At 47.9% G+C, this 17,507-nt stretch overlaps 1 protein-coding gene across 1 annotated transcript in view; it reads left to right on the top strand.

Annotated features, from left to right (window-relative positions):
* The first annotated feature begins 260 nt into the window (after positions 1-260).
* Positions 261-17,507, top strand: part of tmem164 (transmembrane protein 164) — a 73,803-nt gene continuing 56,556 nt past the window's right edge. Inside the window, exon 1 of the mRNA XM_078412041.1 lies at positions 261-619. Coding sequence (XP_078268167.1) covers positions 266-619 — 354 coding nt within the window. The 5' untranslated portion in view covers positions 261-265. The remainder of the gene's footprint in view (positions 620-17,507) is intronic.

The following is a 17,507-nucleotide window of genomic DNA, read 5'->3' as shown; positions in this document are numbered from 1 at the left end:
GGAGAAAGCACCAGTGGTTCTCTGCTGGAGAAAAGAGAAAGAAAGAGAGAGAGAGAGAGAAAGAGAGAGAGAAAGAGAGAGAGAAAGAGAAAGAGAGAGAGAGAAAGAGAGAGAGAAAGAGAAAGAGAGAGAGAAAGAGAGAGAGAGAGCCAGACCTTGGCAAAGAAGTGAATGTCCCTGCTGAAGGATTGGAGCTGTTGAGAGAGGTGGTGGGGGGGGGGGGGGACACACACACACACACACACACACACACACACACACACACATGCCTCCTCGGTACAACGTGTGCACCTTGCTGGACTGGGCTTACGGAGGGGTGGACCCCGGGCTAGCAGGGAATGGAGGGGCCGAGTGCGTCGCGTTCCTGCCCCAGAGCCAGCGCTGGCTGGAGAGCCTCGCCTTTGTGAGCCTCTCACTGGTGGAGATGGCCCTGGCCATCCGCAAGATCAGGCAGCAAGGGCTGAGCGTGGACCTCCAGCAGAGCAAGGACGAGAGCCTGGGCAAGAACCTCCTCTTGGTGGTCCTGTGCCTGACCTTTGGGGTTGAAGTTGGCTTCAAGTTCGCCACCAGGACCTTGATCTTCCTCCTGAACCCGTGTCATGTTGTCACCATGCTACAGGTAGGTCACCATTCCTATCTCCTGCACTGACACTTGTGATGTTGCCAGGACTCTTAGGTCTAGCCTCTGAGCTGTCGGGGAGAGGGGTTGGGACGAGATGGTAAAAGAAGGCTTTTGGTAACGTGTGTGGGAAGGAATTGCAGATGTGCTGGCTTGGCACTAAACGAAGATGGACCCAAAATGTTGGAGTAACTCAGCGGGACAGGCAGCATCTTTGGATGATCAGCCATGATCATATTGAATGGCGGTGCAGGCTCGAAGGGCCGAATGGCCTACTCCTGCACCTATTTTCTATGTTTCTATGTTTCTATGGAGAGAAGGAATGGGTGATGTTTCAGGTCGAGACCTTTCTTCAGACTGATTCGGTACATTGAACCTCACCAGTCAAGAGTATTGAGTATGGAAGTTGGGATGTTATGTTGGAGGAACAGCACCTCATATTTCGCTTGGGCAGCTGACACCCCAGCGGTATGGACATTGACTTCTCTAACTTCAAGTAACCCTTGCTTTCCCTCTCTCTCTCTCTCCATCCCTCCCCAATCCCACTTCTCCGACCAGTCTGACTGTCCCCCTGATTGCACTTCATTTCTGTTTGCCTAGAATAGCTAACTATTCTAAAGATAGACACAAAATGCTGGAGTAACTCAGCGGGACAGGCAGCATCTCTGGAGAGAAGGAATGGGTGACGTTTCGGGTCGAGACCCTTCACCCATTCCTTCTCTCCAGAGATGCTGCCCGTCCCACTGAGTTACTCCAGCATTTTGTGTCTATCTTGGGTTAAAACCAGCCTCTGCAGTTCCTTCCTGCACAACGATCTAGTCTACATTTTGCTTGATCCATCTCTTTTGATGTCTCGTTTTGACACCTTCCCATCATCTCCCCCTCTTCCTCTTCCCCCGACTCTCAGTCTGAAGAAGGGTCTTGTCCCGAAACGTCACCCATTCCTTCTCTCCAGAGATGCTGCCCGTCCCACTGAGTTACTCCACATTTGGAGCATCGGGTTCAGTTTTGGTCATCGTACTGTGGGAAGGATGTTGTAAAACTGGAAAGGGCGCAGAGAAGATTTACGAGGATGTTGCCAGGACTTGAGAGTGAGCTACAGGGAGAGGTTGGGCAGGCTGGCCCTTCATTCCTTGGAGCGCAGGACGATGAAGGGTGAAATTATTGAGGTGTGTAAAGTAACGAGGGGGACTAGACCGAGTAAATGCACAGAGTATTTTTACCCAGAGTAGGGGGGGGGGGGGGGGGGCAAGAACCAGAGGACATGGGTTTAGGTGAGTGGGGAAAGATTTAATAGGAACCTGAGGGGCAACATTTTCCACACAGAGGGTGGTGGGTGTATGGATCGAGCTCCCTGGGGAGGTAGTCCAGACAGATACAATAACAACATTTTAAAAGACATTTTATTCCAAAAATAAACTTTATTCAAAGTAAAGACTATCAACCAAAACCTCTTTACATACTCTCAGTGTTGAAATGTGGCAGTAGGTTTATCCACAGCAAATGTGATAGATACTCTTATTGATTTTTATTTGGCTGAAAAATAAGTATTGGTTGGAATATCCCTGCTTTTCAAAATACCAGCAGAAAGTCACATTGGTTTGTTTTGGAAGCCAACACAATCGAGGACCACCGGTCACTCAAGATAGACACAAAATGCTGGAGTAACTCAGTGGGACGGGCAGCGTCTCTGGAGAGAAGGAATGGGTGACGTTTGGGGTCGAGACCCTTCTTCAGACTGAGAGTCGGGGGAGAGGGGGAGATGATGGGAAGGTGTCAAAATGAGATATCAAAAGAGATGGATCAAGCAAAATGCAGACTAGATCGTTGTGCAGGAAGGAACTGCAGACGCTGGTTTAAACCCTAGACAGACACAAAATGCTGGAGTAACTCAGCGAGGACAGGCAGCGTCTCTGGAGAGAAGGAATGGGTGAAGGGTCTCGACCCGAAACGTCACCCATTCCTTCTCTCCAGAGATGCTGCCCGTCCAGCTGAGTTACTCCAGCATTTTGTGTCTATCTTTAGAATAGTTAGCTAGGAGAAGATAACAACAAGGCAAACAGAAATGAAGTGCAATCAGAGGGACAGTCAGACTGGTCGGTGAAGTGGGATTGGGGAGGGATGGAGAGAGAGAGAGAGGGAAAGCAAGGGTTACTTGAAGTTGGAGAAGTCAAGAGGGAACTAGATAGATCTCTTAAGGATAGCGGAGTCAGGGGGTATGGGGAGTCAGGGGGTATGGGGAGAAGGCAGGAACGGGGTACTGATTGGGAATGATCAGCCATGATCACATTGAATGGCGGTGCTGGCTTGAATGGCCGAATGGCCTACTCCTGCACCTATGGTGTATTGTCTATTGTCTAAGTCAATGTTGATACCGCTGGGGCGTGTAAGCTGCCCAAGCGAAATATGAGGTTCTGTTCCTCCAATTTGCGCTGGGCCTCACTCTGACAGTGGAGGAGGCCCAGGACAGGAAAGGTCAGATTGGGAATGGGAGGGGGAGTTAAAGTGTCCAGACACCGGGAGATCAGGTAGGTTCAGGCGGACTGAGCGGAGGTGTTCAGCGAAACGATTGCCGAGCCTGCGCTCGGCCCCGGCCACTCCCTCTTCTCCCCTCTCCCATTGGGCAAGAGGTCACAGAAGTGTGAAAATGCACACCTCTGGATTCAGGGACATCCTACCACAACCAGAGAGCAGTCCTGACCTCCCATCTACCTCATTGGAGAATTTTGAACTATCTTTAATCGGACGTTATCGGACTTCAGTGTCATATCGTGCACTGAATGTTGTGCCCTTTATCCTTTATCTGTGTACGGCTTAATTATATTCATTTATAGTCTTTTTGAGTGGTTAGCACGCAAGCAAAAGCCTTTCGCTGTACTTCGGGACACGTGACAATGACACAGCAAACTTAAAAGGGCAGATTGTGAACTCTTTAATGTCCTGTGTAAGAGGACATCTGAAACAATACAGTATGCCCTTGGTATGTGGGTGTTAAAAACTTAAATGCTGTATTATGACAACCTAGATCAAAAGCTACACGAAAACTAAAATTCTTTTCGATAGTCCACGTGGTCTGGCTTTATGAAAACAGTACTTTTGTTATTGGCCAGGGGAAGTGTCCACTATTTTAATTGTCTGCATTTGCCCAACTATTGGTTATAGTTTAAAGATCCAGCACAGAAACGGGCCTAACGTCATCGAGTCCACAAGTTGTGAATTTGTGGAATTCTCTGCCACAGAGGGCAGTGGAAGCCAAATCACTGGATGGATTTAATAGACAATAGATAATAGACAATAGGTGCAGGAGGAGGCCATTCGGCCCTTCGAGCCAGCACTGCCATTCAATGTGATCATGGCTGATCATTCTCAAACAGTACCCAGTTCCTGCCTTCTCCCCATACCCCCCTGACTCTGCTATCCTTAAGAGCTCTATCTAGCTCTCTCTTGAATGCATTCAGAGAATTGGCCTCCACTGCCTTCTGAGGCAGAGAATTCCACAGATTCACAACTGTCTGACTAAAAAGGTTTTTCCTAATTTCCGTTCTAAATGGCCTACCCCTTATTCTTAAACTGTGGCCCCTTGTTCTGGACTACCCCAACATTGGGAACATGTTTCCTGCCTCTAACGTGTCCAACCCCTTAATAATCTTATACGTTTCGATAAGATCTCCTCTCATCCTTCTAAATTCCAGTGTATACAAGCCTAGTCGCTCCAGTCTTTCAAGTTAGATCGAGCTCTAGGGGCTAGTGGAATCAAGGGTATATGGGGAGAAGGCAGGCACGGGTTATTGATTGTGGATGATCAGCCATGATCACATTGAATGGTGGTGCAGGCTCGAAGGGCTGAATGGCCTCCTCCTGCACCTATTTTCTATGTTTCTGTGACCATCGATCACCCTTTCACACTAGTTGTATGTTATTCCACTTTCTCATTCGCTATGAAATCATGAGAGGAATAGATCGGGCGGATGCACAGAGTCTCTTGCCCAGAGTAGGTGAATCGAGGGGCAGGCGACATAGGTTTAAGGCGAAGGGGAAAAGATTTAATAGGGATCTGAGGGGTAACTCTTTCGCACAAAGGGTGGTGGGTGTATGGAACGAGCTGCCAGAGAAGGTTTAGTTTAGTTTAGTTTGGAGATACAGCACGGAAAGAAGCCCTTTGGCCCACCGAATCCGCACCGCCCAGCGATCCCCGCACACTAACACTATCCTGCACACACTAGGGACAATTTACACATACACCAAGCCAATTAACCTACATATCTGTACCTCTTTGGAGTGCGGGAGGAAACCGAAGATCTCGGAGAAAATCCACGTGGTCACGGGGAGAACGTACAAACTCTGTACAGACAGCACATGTAGGAGATAGTTGAGGCAGGGACGATCCCTACGTTTAAGAAACAGTTAGACAGGCACATGGATAGGACAGGTTTGGGAGGGATATGGACCAAACGTGTGCAGGTGAGACTAGTGTAGCTGGGACATGTTGGCCGGTGTGGGCAAGTTGGGCCGAAGGGCCTGTTTCCACGCTGTATCAGTCTGAAGAAGGGTCTCGACCCGAAACATCACCCATTCCTTCTCTCCTGAGATGCTGCCTGACCTGCTGAGTTACTCCAGCATTTTGTGAATAAATACCTTCGATTTGTACCAGCATCTGCAGTTATTTTCTTACACTCTGTTACTCTCTGTGCCTCTCTGACTCCATGGCCTTCCCGCCAATGTACGGAGGGCCAATTAACCTACAAGCTCACAGCCCCCTTTCCCCACACTCTCTCCCCCCCCCCCCCCCCCCACACTCTCCCACTGAGTCCCCCTTCGTTTAACTGCAGTGGTCGATCTGGAATTATCTCTGAATATACGTGCATTAGTCCCATTTGTCACTTCCTTAAAACAAGGGTTTAGGGAAATATTACTTGAGGAAGAAGGATATTGATAGACTCCACATGAATGTAGTGGAATGTGGAAATTGCAGTTAGGGTGATACAGGATGCATTGGTTAGTTAGTTTATTGTCACGTGTACCGAGGTACAGTGAAAAGCTTTTTGTCGCGTGCTCAAACAGTCAGCGGAAAGACTATAAGTGATTACATTCGAACCATTTACAGTATACAGATACATGATAAAGGGAATATCATAGTTAAAGTGAGAAATGTTGCTGTAGGGGTAGAGGTTTGAGAGTGGGGAGCGATTGTAATATGTGATGGTAGATCTGCTTCTGTGGCCAGCACGCAAATAGTCGCCCGGGCTGGGCGCCATCTTGGAAGCAATCTTGGTAGCATTTGATGCTGAACCATCTGTGGGAAATAGTACTGCCACACATTGGGCGGCCATCACCTCTAGATCTTCTGTATGATTAACTATGGTAATAGTTTAGTTTAGTGGTTAGTTATTGGACTATTGAATGGTTTAGTGTAAGGGTTAGTCAATGCACTAACAGCCAGTACCAGGGACATGGATTTGAATTCCACTTTAGGGAATTTAAGTAGTGAGTCATATATTGCGGAAACAAGCCCTTCGGCCCAACTTGCCCATTCTGACCCCATCTGCACTAGTCCCACCTGCGTGCATTTGGCCCATATCATAGAACATAGACATAGAAAATAGGTGCAGGAGGAGGCCATTTGGCCCTTCGAGCCTGCACCGCCATTCAATATGATCATGGCTGATCATCCAACTCAGTATCCCGTACCTGCCTTCTCTCCATACCCCCTGATCCCTTTAGCCACAAGGGCCACATCTAACTCCCTCTTAAATATAGCCAATGAACTGGCCTCAACTACCTTCTGTGGCAGAGAATTCCACAGATTCACCACTCTCTGTGTGAAAAAAACCTTTCTCATCTCGGTCCTAAAAGACTTTCCCCCTTATCCTTAAACTGTGACCCCTTGTTCTGGACTTCCCCAACATCGGGAACAATCTTCCTGCATCTAGCCTGTCCAACCCCTTAAGAATTTTGTAAGTTTCTATAAGATCCCCCCTCAATCTTCTAAATTCCAGCGAGTACAAGCCGAGTCTATCCAGTCTTTCTTCATATGAAAGTCCTGCCATCCCAGGAATCAATCTGGTGAACCTTCTCTACTCCCTCTGTGGCAAGAATGTCTTTCCTCAGATTAGGAGACCTAAACTGTACGCAATACTCCAGGTGTGGTCTCACCAAGGCCCTGTACAACTGCAGCAGAACCTCCCTGCTCCTATACTCAAATCCCCTCGTTATGAATGCCAACATACCATTCGCTTTCTTCACTGCCTGCTGCACCTGCATGCCTACTTTCAATGACTGGTGTACCACGACACCCAGGTCTTCTCAAACTCTGCTATCCAGGTGGATGTTTCGAAAGTATTTGCAATTAACTATGGAGTTTAAGTGGCCGTGCTAATGGCTTTGGATTAGATTTGTAGACACAGCGCGTAAACAGCCCCTTCGGCCCACCGAGTCCGCGCTGTCTAGTGCTCACCTGTGCAGTAGCACTATCCTACATACTGGGGACAATTTTACAGAGGCCAATTGATGTACAAACCTGCACGTCTTTGGAGTGTGGGAGGAAACCGGAGCACCCGGGGAAAACCCACGCAGGTCACGAGGAGAACGTGCAAACTCCGTACAGGCAGTACCCGTGGTCAGGGTGGAACCCGGTGGCCCTGGCGCTGTGAGGCAGCAACTCTACCGCTGCGCCACCGTGCTGCCCTCTGCCAACAATGTCCATATTCTGTGAATGAGTAAATAGTATTATCTTTTATGAAGTCACGATGTTCTGCAAATACTTGCTTTGTGCTTCTGTCTCCAAACCGTGTTTGATCACCTTCACATATTGGTGTATTTTGCTGGCATTAATAGTCTTTGGTTTGATTTTGTATTGGCTAAGTAGCTTGGGGTATTGGGTAGGGATGTTTTTGAGCACAAGTCTTTGCGAGTCAAAGATAGACACAAAATGCTGGAGTAACTCAGCGGGACAAGCAGCATCTCGGGAGAGAAGGAATGGGTGAGGTTTCGGGTTGAGACCCAGCCTTGACCCACTGAAACGTCACCCACTCCTTCTCTCCAGAGATGCTGCCTGTCCCGCTGAGTTACTCCAGCATTTTGTGTCTATCTTCGGTGTAAACCAGCATCTGCAGTTCCTTCTTATACATTCCTTGCAGGTCAATGTACTTTGTAAGGCAGGCAGTTGTGAAGAAAACCAAACTGAAACTTGCCTTCTTGCAGAATGTTGGGATGCATCAAACTGAGGAAGTCTTGTTGTGGTGTAGAGAGGGAAGTGGGCGTGACCCCAGCTGGAGTATTGTCTACTGCCGTCTGCTCCTGGAACAGGAGGCAGGGACCAGGCCCTTCGGCCCACTGAGTCCGTGCCGACCAACGATCAACCCCGCACACTAACACTATCCTACACGCACTAGGGACAATTTACAATTTTACTGAAGCCAACCAAACTACTAACCCGCACGTCTTTGCAGTGTGGGAGGAAGCCGGAGTACCCGGAGAAAGCCCACGCAGGTCATGGGGAGAACGTACAAACTCCGTACAGACAGCGCCCATAGTCAGGATCGAACCCGGGTCTCTGGCGCTGTAAGGCAGCAACTCTACCGCTGCGCCACCGTGCCGGCCCCACAGATGCAATCAGGCAACTGCACCATCCTACCACAACCAGAGAGTAGTTGTGAACTACCACCTACCTCATTGGTGACCCTCGGACTATCTTGGAGCGGACTTTACTGGCTTTACCTTGCACTGAATGTTAGTCAATAGACAATAGGTGCAGGAGGAGGCCATTCGGCTCTTCGAGCCAGCACCGCCATTCAATGTGATCATGGCTGATCATTCTCAATCAGTACCCCGTTCCTGCCTTCTCCCCATACCCCCTGACTCCGCTATCCTTAAGAGCTCTATCCAGCTCTCCCTTGAATGCATTCAGAGAATTGGCCTCCACTGCCTTCTGAGGCAGAGAATTCCACAGATTCACAACTCTCTGACTGAAAAAGTTTTAGAACTCATCTCAGTTCTAAATGGCCTACCCCTTATTCTGAAACTGTGGCCCCTTGTTCTGGACTTATCATGCATCTGTACACTGTGGAAAGGCTCGATTGTAATCATGTTTAGCCCACAACAGAAGCTTTTCACTGCACCTCGGTACACATGACAATAAATTAAACTGAACTAAAATTGTGCATCTCCCCTATCAATTCCCCTTGTGATCTTATATACCTTTATATGATAGTATAAGAAAATAACTGCAGATGCTGGTACAAATCGATTTATTCACAAAATGCTGGAGTAACTCAGCAGGTCAGGCAGCATCTCGGGAGAGAAGGAATGGGTGACGTTTCGGGTCGAGACCCTTACCTGCTGAGTTACTCCAGCATTTTGTGAATAATACCTTTATATGATAATGGAGAGAAAAAAATAATTATTTCCCTGCACTAATCAGACACCACATTTGGCCCACATGCCTCGAAACCTTTCCTATCCATGTACCTTTGTTACTTAACTAGATAACACCAGCTATTAAGTTAGCTGGCCATAACTACTTCCTTGTACACAAACAGCAAAGCTGCACCTAACTACAGCGTAAGGTATAGACAGAACATCCAGGAATATTAATTCCTAGGTAACGTTTCGGGTCGAGACCCTTCTTCAGTCTGATGAAGAGTTTCGACCCGAAACGTCACCCATTTTTCTCTTCAGAGATGCTGCCTGTCCCGCTGAGTTACTCCAGCACTTTGTGTCTGTCTTCGGTGTAAACCAGCATCTGCAGTTCCTTCGTACACAGATATTAATTTCTACCCTGATTGGTTATGAGGAATCTAGTAATTTCTGAGATGGGTGACCTTGGTCTAAGGAATATTGATTCTCTAACTTCAAGTAACGCTTATACCTCCTCCCTCCCTCCATCCAAGTCGTACCAGCTTCAAAGTTGATTCTTGTTTTTGTCTCATTGTCTATACAGAAATGCTCAGTTCAGTTCAATTCAGTTTATTGTCACGTGTACTGAGGTACAGTGAAAAGCTTTTGTTGCGTGCTGACCAGTCAGCGGAAAGATCATACGTGATTACAGTCGAGCCGTCCACAGTGTACAGGTACATGATGAAGGGAATAACTTTTAACGCAAGATAAAGTCCAGTAAAATCCGATTAAAGATAGTCCGAGGGTCTCCAATGAGGTAGATGGGAGGTCAGGACCGCTCTCTAGTTGGTGAGGGAACGGTTCAGTTGCATATCTTTCATTCATTTGTTCCATATCTCTCCACATCACCGTCGATACCTCTTGTTTCCCATTCCCCCGACTCTCGGTCTGTAGAAGAGTCTCGCCCCGAAACGTCACCTATTCCTTTTATCCAGAGATGCTGCCTGACCCGCTGAGTTACTCCAGCTTCTTGTGTCTATCTTCGGTTTAAACCAGCACCTGCAGTTCCTAGGTAGACACAGCATGCTGGAGTAACTCAGCGGGTCAGGCAGCATCTAGGGAGAGAAGGAATGGGTGACGTTTCGGGTCGAGACCCTTCTTCAGACATCTTTGGAGAGAAGGAATGGGTGACGTTTCGGGTCGAGACCCTTCTTTACACATCTTTGGAGAGAAGGAATGGGTGACGTTTCGGGTCGAGACCCTTCTTCAGACTTCTTTGGAGAGAAGGAATGGGTGACGTTTCGGGTCAAGACACTTCTTCAGTTCCCTCCCACACGAATGATCTTGGAGCTGGCCTGCCTGTAGTGATATTGGCCCTGTTTCTCTGTGAATGACACAGCTTGGGACATCCATTATTAAATGTATGCATCAGTAAATCCATTATTTATGTTGTCTGTGGTGCACTCTCTATAACTGCAGGGCCTCTTAAGTCTTACCTCATGCTGAAGTGGGTATTGTTTTCTAACGAACATTAGCCTGCATGAGAGCAAGGTGGTTACAATACAATACAATACAATACAATACAATACAATACAATACAATATATCTTTATTGTCATTGTACAGGGGTACAACGAGATTGGGAATGCGCCTCCCATACGATGCAATAAATTAATTAGCTAGTCAGTATTAATTTAAACAACCCAATGAACCAAATTGTAACAGTTTTAAAACAGAATAAAGTGCAAGTAGATCTGTCCCGGTTCACTGTGCGATGTGACCATCCGGCTCAGCAGGACCGGTTCATAGCAGCTATGGCCCTGGGGATGAAGCTGTTCCTGAGTCTGGAGGTGCGGGCGTAGAAGGCCTTGTATCGTCTGCCCGATGGTAGAAGTTCGAACAGACTATTGCAGGGGTGTGAGGAGTCTTTGTGGATGCTGGTGGCTTTTCTGAGGCATCGTGTGTTGTAGATGCCCTCCAAGACTGGTAGCTGTGTTCCGATGGTCCTCTGAGCTCTATGGACTACCCGCTGAAGAGCTTTCCTCTCAGCCTCCGTGCAGCTGAGGTACCACACAGGGATGCCATGTGTTAGGATGCTCTCTATGGTGCAGCGGTAGAAGGTCGTCAGCAGCTGTTGGGGTAGACCAGACTTCTTCAGTGTTCTCAGGTAGAACAGTCGTTGCTGTGCCTTCTTGACCAGCGCAGCAGTGTTATTGGACTACTTATCCTGAAGTTTGCGGAAAGACTAGCCGATTTTAAATTCCATCATGGGAATGGGAGATTTTAACTTTGGTTTCTGGGTGGAGGGGGGGGGGGGGGGGGGGGAGGAGAGAGAAACATCCACGACTGAGCCTGTATCAGGAGGCATACAGAGCGTAGATTTCTCTAACTTCAAGTAACCCTTGCATCCCCCCCCCCCCCCTCTCTCCATCCCTCCCCCTCCCAAGCCATAGCACGATCTTTAAAGTCGGCCCCTGTAGGAAAATAACTGCGGATGCTGGTTCAAATCGAAGGTAGACGCAAAAGTCGTCGTGATTCTCATTGTCTGTAACTCGTTCTCACCGAGCTCGCAGCCAACAATAGCCTGTTTCATCCAACATCGTCACTTTTTTGCATGTGTTTCATTCCTTTGTTGTCTATCTCTCTGCATCTGAGGAAAGACGTCCTAGCCTTAGAGGGAGTACAGAGAAGGTTCACCAGATTGATCCCTGGGATGGCAGGACTTTCATATGAAGAAAGACTGGATAGGCTCGGCTTGTACCCGCTGGAATTTAGAAGACCGAGGGGGGATCTTACAGAAACATATAAAATTCTTAAGGGGTTGGAGAGGCTAGATGCGGGAAGATTGTTCCCGATGTTGGGGAAGTCCAGAACCAGGGGTCACAGCTTAAGGATAACCATATAACAACTGCAGCACGGAAACAGGCCCGTTCGGCCCTACCAGTCCACGCCGACCACTCTCTCTGACTTAGTCTCATCTACCTGCTCTCAGACCATAACCCTCCAATCCCCTCCCATCCATATACCTATCCAATTTACTCTTAAATAATAAAATCGAGCCTGCCTCCACCACTTCCACCGGAAGCCCATTCCATACAGCCACCACCCTCTGAGTAAAGAAGTTACCCCTCATGTTACCCCTAAACTTTTGTCCCTCAATTCTGAAGTTATGTCCCCTTGTTGAAATCTTCCCCACTCTCAAGGGGAAAAGCCTACCCACGTTAACTCTGTCCGACCCTCTTAAAATTTTAAAAACCTCTATCAAGTCCCCCCTCAACCTTCTACGCTCCAAAGAATAAAGTCAAGTCAAGTCAAGTCAATTTTATTTGTATAGCACATTTAAAAACAACCCACGTTGACCAAAGTGCTGCACAACTGATTAGGAAGAAAAAAAAAAGAAAAAAAAAGAAACATAAAGACCCAACCTGTTCAACCTCTCTCTGTAGCTTAAGTGCTGAAACCCAGGCAACATTCTAGTAAATCTCCTCTGTACCCTCTCCATTTTGTCGACATCCTTCCTATAATTTGGCGACCAGAACTGCACACCATACTCCAGATTCGGCCTCACCAATGCCCTGTACAATAGCAGGGGGAATAGATAAGGGGGAAGTCTTTTAGGACCGAGATGAGAAAACATTTCTTCACACAGAGAATGGTGAGTCTGTGGAATTCTCTGCCACAGAGGGTAGTTGAGGCCAGTTCGTTGGTTATATTTAAGAGGGAGTTAGACGTGGCCCTTGTGGCTAAAGGGATCAGGGGGTATGGAGAGAAGGCAGGTACAGGTTACTGAGCTGGATGATCAGCCATGATCATATTGAATGGTGGTGCAGGCTCGAACACCTACTCCTGCACCTATTTTCTATGTTTCTATGTTTCTATCACCATCTGTATCTCTCGTTTTCCTTTCCCCTGACCATCCGTCTGAAGAAAGGGTCTCGACCCGAAACGTCACCTATTCCTTTTCTCCAGAGATGCTGCTGCCTGACCCGCTGAGTTACTCCAGCTTTTTGTGTCTATCTTCGGTTTAAACCAGCATCTGCAGTTCCTTCCCACACAAGTGCCGCTTAAGAGGCTTTTGATAGCAAAGGTTTAAACTGTGCCCAATGCATCTTTATTGCAGGTTTAAGGCTGATTATAGCACTGGGCACTAGCAGTGTCATTGAGGTCAGTGTGTTTAGTGAGGACCTGGAATTAAACTTCAATCTTCTCCATCTCTCTACAATTCTCGGCTGTTCGATGGATTTGGAGATTAAAAATCCTTATGATTTTTTTTTAAAAAGCCTCTCTCAGAGTATTACCAGTTTTCATGCTGAAGTCAAAAACACAATGGTGTTAGTAAATCTACGAGGATATGGCCAGGACTCGAGGGCCTGAGCTGCAGGGAGAGGTGGGAGCAGACTAGGACTCCCGTTCCTTGGAGCGCAGGAGGATGAGGGGTGATTCTTATGGAGGTGCACAAGATCTTGAGAGGAATATGAAGGGTGTCAGGGGTTATGGGGAGAAGGCAGGAGAATGGGGTTGAGAGGGGAAGATAGATCAGCCATGATTGAACGGCGGAGTAGACTTGATGGGCCGAATGGCCTTATTCTGCCCCTATTACTTATGATCTTATAACCTTATGAATAGATCGGGTCGACTCGCAGAGTCTCTTGCCCAGAGTAGGGGAACTAAGGACCAGAGGACCCAGGTTTAAGGTGAGGTGGGGGGTTAATAGGAGATTTAATAGGGATTTAATGGGGATTTTAGTGGGCGTGGGGGGGGAGTGGATGAGAGGAGACCTAGAAGGATGAATTTAGAAGGATGAGAGGAGATCTTATCGAAACGTAGAAGATTATTAAGGGGTTGGACACGTTAGAGGCAGGAAACATGTTCCCAATGTTGGGGGAGTCCAGAACAAGGGGTCACAGTTTAAGAATAAGGGGTAGGCCATTTAGAACTGAGATGAGGAAAAACCTTTTTCAGTCAGAGAGTTGTGAATCTGTGGAATTCTCTGCCTCAGAAGGCAGTGGAGGCCAATTCTCTGAATGCATTCATGAGAGAGCTAGATAGAGCTCTTAAGGATAGCGGAGTCAGGGGGTATGGGGAGAAGGCAGGAACGGGGTACTGATTGAGAATGATCAGCCATGATCACATTGAATGGCGGTGCTGGCTCGAAGGGCCGAATGGCCTCCTCCTGCACCTATTGTCTATTGTCTATTATTGAGTGGTGGGAGAAAGTATTTTCAAAATGTAATATGACGTACAGAAGTTCCACCATCTTTTGCATTTTAGTTCCTCTTCTCAAAGATTGTGTAGACACTGACAAACTTTGGAGGTGTTTCTTTTCCAAAATTCCCAAACCTGCTGGAACAGGAATATCTCTGTCAGAGAAATTTCAGAGTAGAAACTATTTGCATTTGTGCAGTGAGCAGCGGGTGTGGCTATGCATCGGGATATATTGTAGATCTGATGGAAAGGATTACTTCCAGCCTATTTCCTCCAGTTCTGTCATCACTTGGAAACATGCAGTGAATTTGTCTCATTTTAACCCACTTGCATCATCTTGCCCTGTCTGACCTGGGTGTTGGGACTTTCTGACTGAATGGGGAAATGATCCTGACTGCTTTAAGCCTTGTTTAGCCCTGACTGCAGTCCAACAAAGGGTGGTGGGAGTACGGATCGAACTGCCAGAGGAGGTAGTCGAGGCAAGGACTATAATCGCATTCAGTTTAGTTTTTAGTTCAGAGATACAGCGCGGAAACAGGCCCTTCGGCCCACCGGGTCCGCGCCGACCAGCGATCCCCACACACTAACACTATCCTACACCCACTAGGGACAATTTTTACATTTACCAAGCTGACTAACCTACAAACCTGCACGTCTTTGGAGTGTAGGAGGAAACCGACGATCTCGGAGAAAACCCACGCAGGTCACGGGGAGAGCGTACAAACTCCGTACAGACAGCACCCGTAGTCGGGATTGAACCCGGGTCTCGGGCGCTGCATTCGCTGTAAGGCAGCAACTCTACCACTGAGCCACCCTTATTACAACTCGTGTGAGCATAAAATACAGGACTCCTCCACAACAGAGGGGGGGATTAATATAACAAAGAGAATCGCGCAAGAGCAGAAATTAAAATCTTCATGTCATCTTTTATAATCTTTTCATTTCGTGGGAACTTTAATCCCAAAACATCAATGGGCTGGCCAGTCTATTTCTGTGGGAATTGGAAATGTATTTATCAGGTATCAATGCAGGTCGGCCTGGTGGCGTAGCGGTAGAGTTGCTGCCTCACACCGCTGGAGACTTGGGTTCGATCCTGACTACGGGCGCTGTCTGTACGTAGTTTGTACGTTCTCCCCGTGAAATGGCCTGCCTCAATTTCCGAGTTTAATGGCAAGGAGTGGGTTTTAACTCCGTTGCCAAATAATAATTGGAATTCACTTTTTAATTGGTTTTTCAGGGATCACGTTGCATTATTTAATGAATCAGTAAAACTGCCCGTCGGTGATGAGGTGAAGCAGAATTTTGGTTCTGATCTAAAACGCTGGGATTTTAAGCAGCTTTTATTTGTCATAGAGTCATAGAGTCCTACAGCACAGAAAGAGGCCCTTCGGCCCATCGTGTCCGCGCCGCCCGTTACCAAACACAGTCTAATTTTAATCCCATTTTCTCGCATTTGGACCGTAGCCCTGAATGTTGTAGCATTTTAAGTGCCCATCCAAATGCCTCTTAAACGTTGTGAGTGTTCCCGCCTCCACCACCACCCCAGGCAGTGAGTTCCAGACTCCAACCACCCTCTGGGTGAAAAAGTTATTTCTCACATCCCCCCGAAACCTCCCTCCCCTTACCCTGTATCTATGTCCCCTCGTTGTTGAACCTTCCACCAGTGGAAGAAGTTCCCCGCCATCTACCTTATCTATGCCCCTCTTGATCCGATCATGTCCCCTCTCAGCCTTCTCTGCTCCAGGGAAAACAACCCCAGTCTGCTCAGTCTCTCCTCATAGCCGAGGCCCTTCATCCCTGGCAGCATCCTGGTGAATCTCCTCTGCACCCTCTCCAAAGCTATCACATCCTTTCTATAATGTGGTGACCAGAACTGTACACAATACTCCAGCTGCGGCCTCACCAGTGTCCTGTACAATTCCATCATTGTGTTTGTGAAGTGTTGGGGCTTGGAGATATGGTTGTGTTTTTGTGGTCGCTGCGACACAGATGTTATAGAGTCGTAGAATGATACAGCGTGGAAACAGACCCTTCGGCCCAACTTGCCCACACCGGCCAACATGCCCCAGCTACACTAGTCCCACCTGCCTGTGTTTGGCCCACATCACTCCAAACCTGTCCCATCAATGTACCCGTCTAAATGTTTCTTAAACGTTGGGATAGTCCCAGCCTCAACTCCATCCTCTGGCAGCTCGTTCCACACACCCACCATCCTTAGCGTGAAAAAACTACCCCTCGGATTCCTATTAAATCTTTTCTCCTTCACCTTAAACCTATGTCCTCTGGTTCTTGATTTCCCTTAAACCCCTGTCCCACTCAGGCGATTGTTTTAGGCGACTACAGGCGACTAGGCCGTCACCACACGGTTGCCGGGGTGCCGCCTGTACGGTCGTGAGTCGTCTCCAAAGAGTCGTAGTGTTTTTCTGGTCGCCGCTGGATTTTGAAACGTCTAAGAAATTTCGGCGACTGTTGGTTTGACGCCAACGATCGTAGCTTGACGTCTCCTGACGGGGGCGCTGTCGTAGCATGTCGCCAGGTGACGTAGGTTGTCACCGGTGCTGACTTCGGTGAATTCCATTGGCGACTACCCACGTCAACCGGCGACAGGTGTCAAAACCGGAGGCCAAAATGACGCAAATTGTCTTCAGTTGTCGCCGACACGGTCGTAGCTTGTCGCGGGTGGACGTAGGTTGACTTTGATTCGTAGGTACTGTCGTAGGTTGTCGTAGGTGCGGTCGTAGGTGGACGTCCTGAGTCGCGACGATTGGGTAGCCGGTTGTCGGTAGCTTGCCGTAGCTTGACGTCGACTAGGTAGTAGGTTGTCGTAGACATTGTCGTAGGGGGGGGGGGTCCAGTCGCCATTTTTTCGGCAAACTGCTACGACTATTGCAGTCGCCTACAAAATCGCCTAAGTGGGACATGCCCCTTACCCTGGGTACAAGACTGTACATCCCAACTATTCCTCTCAGTTTCTACCCAGCTGTTATCTGGCAAGTGAGTCATCCTCTGACCAGCGAGACTGTGGTCCTGACCTCCCCTCTACCGCATTTGAGGCGTTTCCAACTCTTTAACTGGACTCTATCTTGTAGTTAACATTATACGCTTTATCCCGTATCAAAGCATATTTTGTATCTATCTTTGGTGTAAACCCCAGCATCTACAGTTCTTTGCTTCTACATTTCGCACACTGTGGACGGCTTGATTGTAATCATATACCGTCTTTTTGACTGGACAGCTTTTCACTGTACCTCGGTACACGTGACAATAATAAATTAAACTAGATTTGGACTTTAAAGATAGAGCACGGAACAGGCCCTTCGGCCCACCGGGTACGCGCCGACCAGCGATCA

This window comes from Rhinoraja longicauda, chromosome 15 (genome assembly GCF_053455715.1).
Source record: "Rhinoraja longicauda isolate Sanriku21f chromosome 15, sRhiLon1.1, whole genome shotgun sequence".
NCBI lineage: Eukaryota > Metazoa > Chordata > Chondrichthyes > Rajiformes > Arhynchobatidae > Rhinoraja > Rhinoraja longicauda.
The sequence above is the reverse complement of the archived record's forward strand: the minus strand, read 5'-3'. Positions and strand labels throughout refer to the sequence as shown.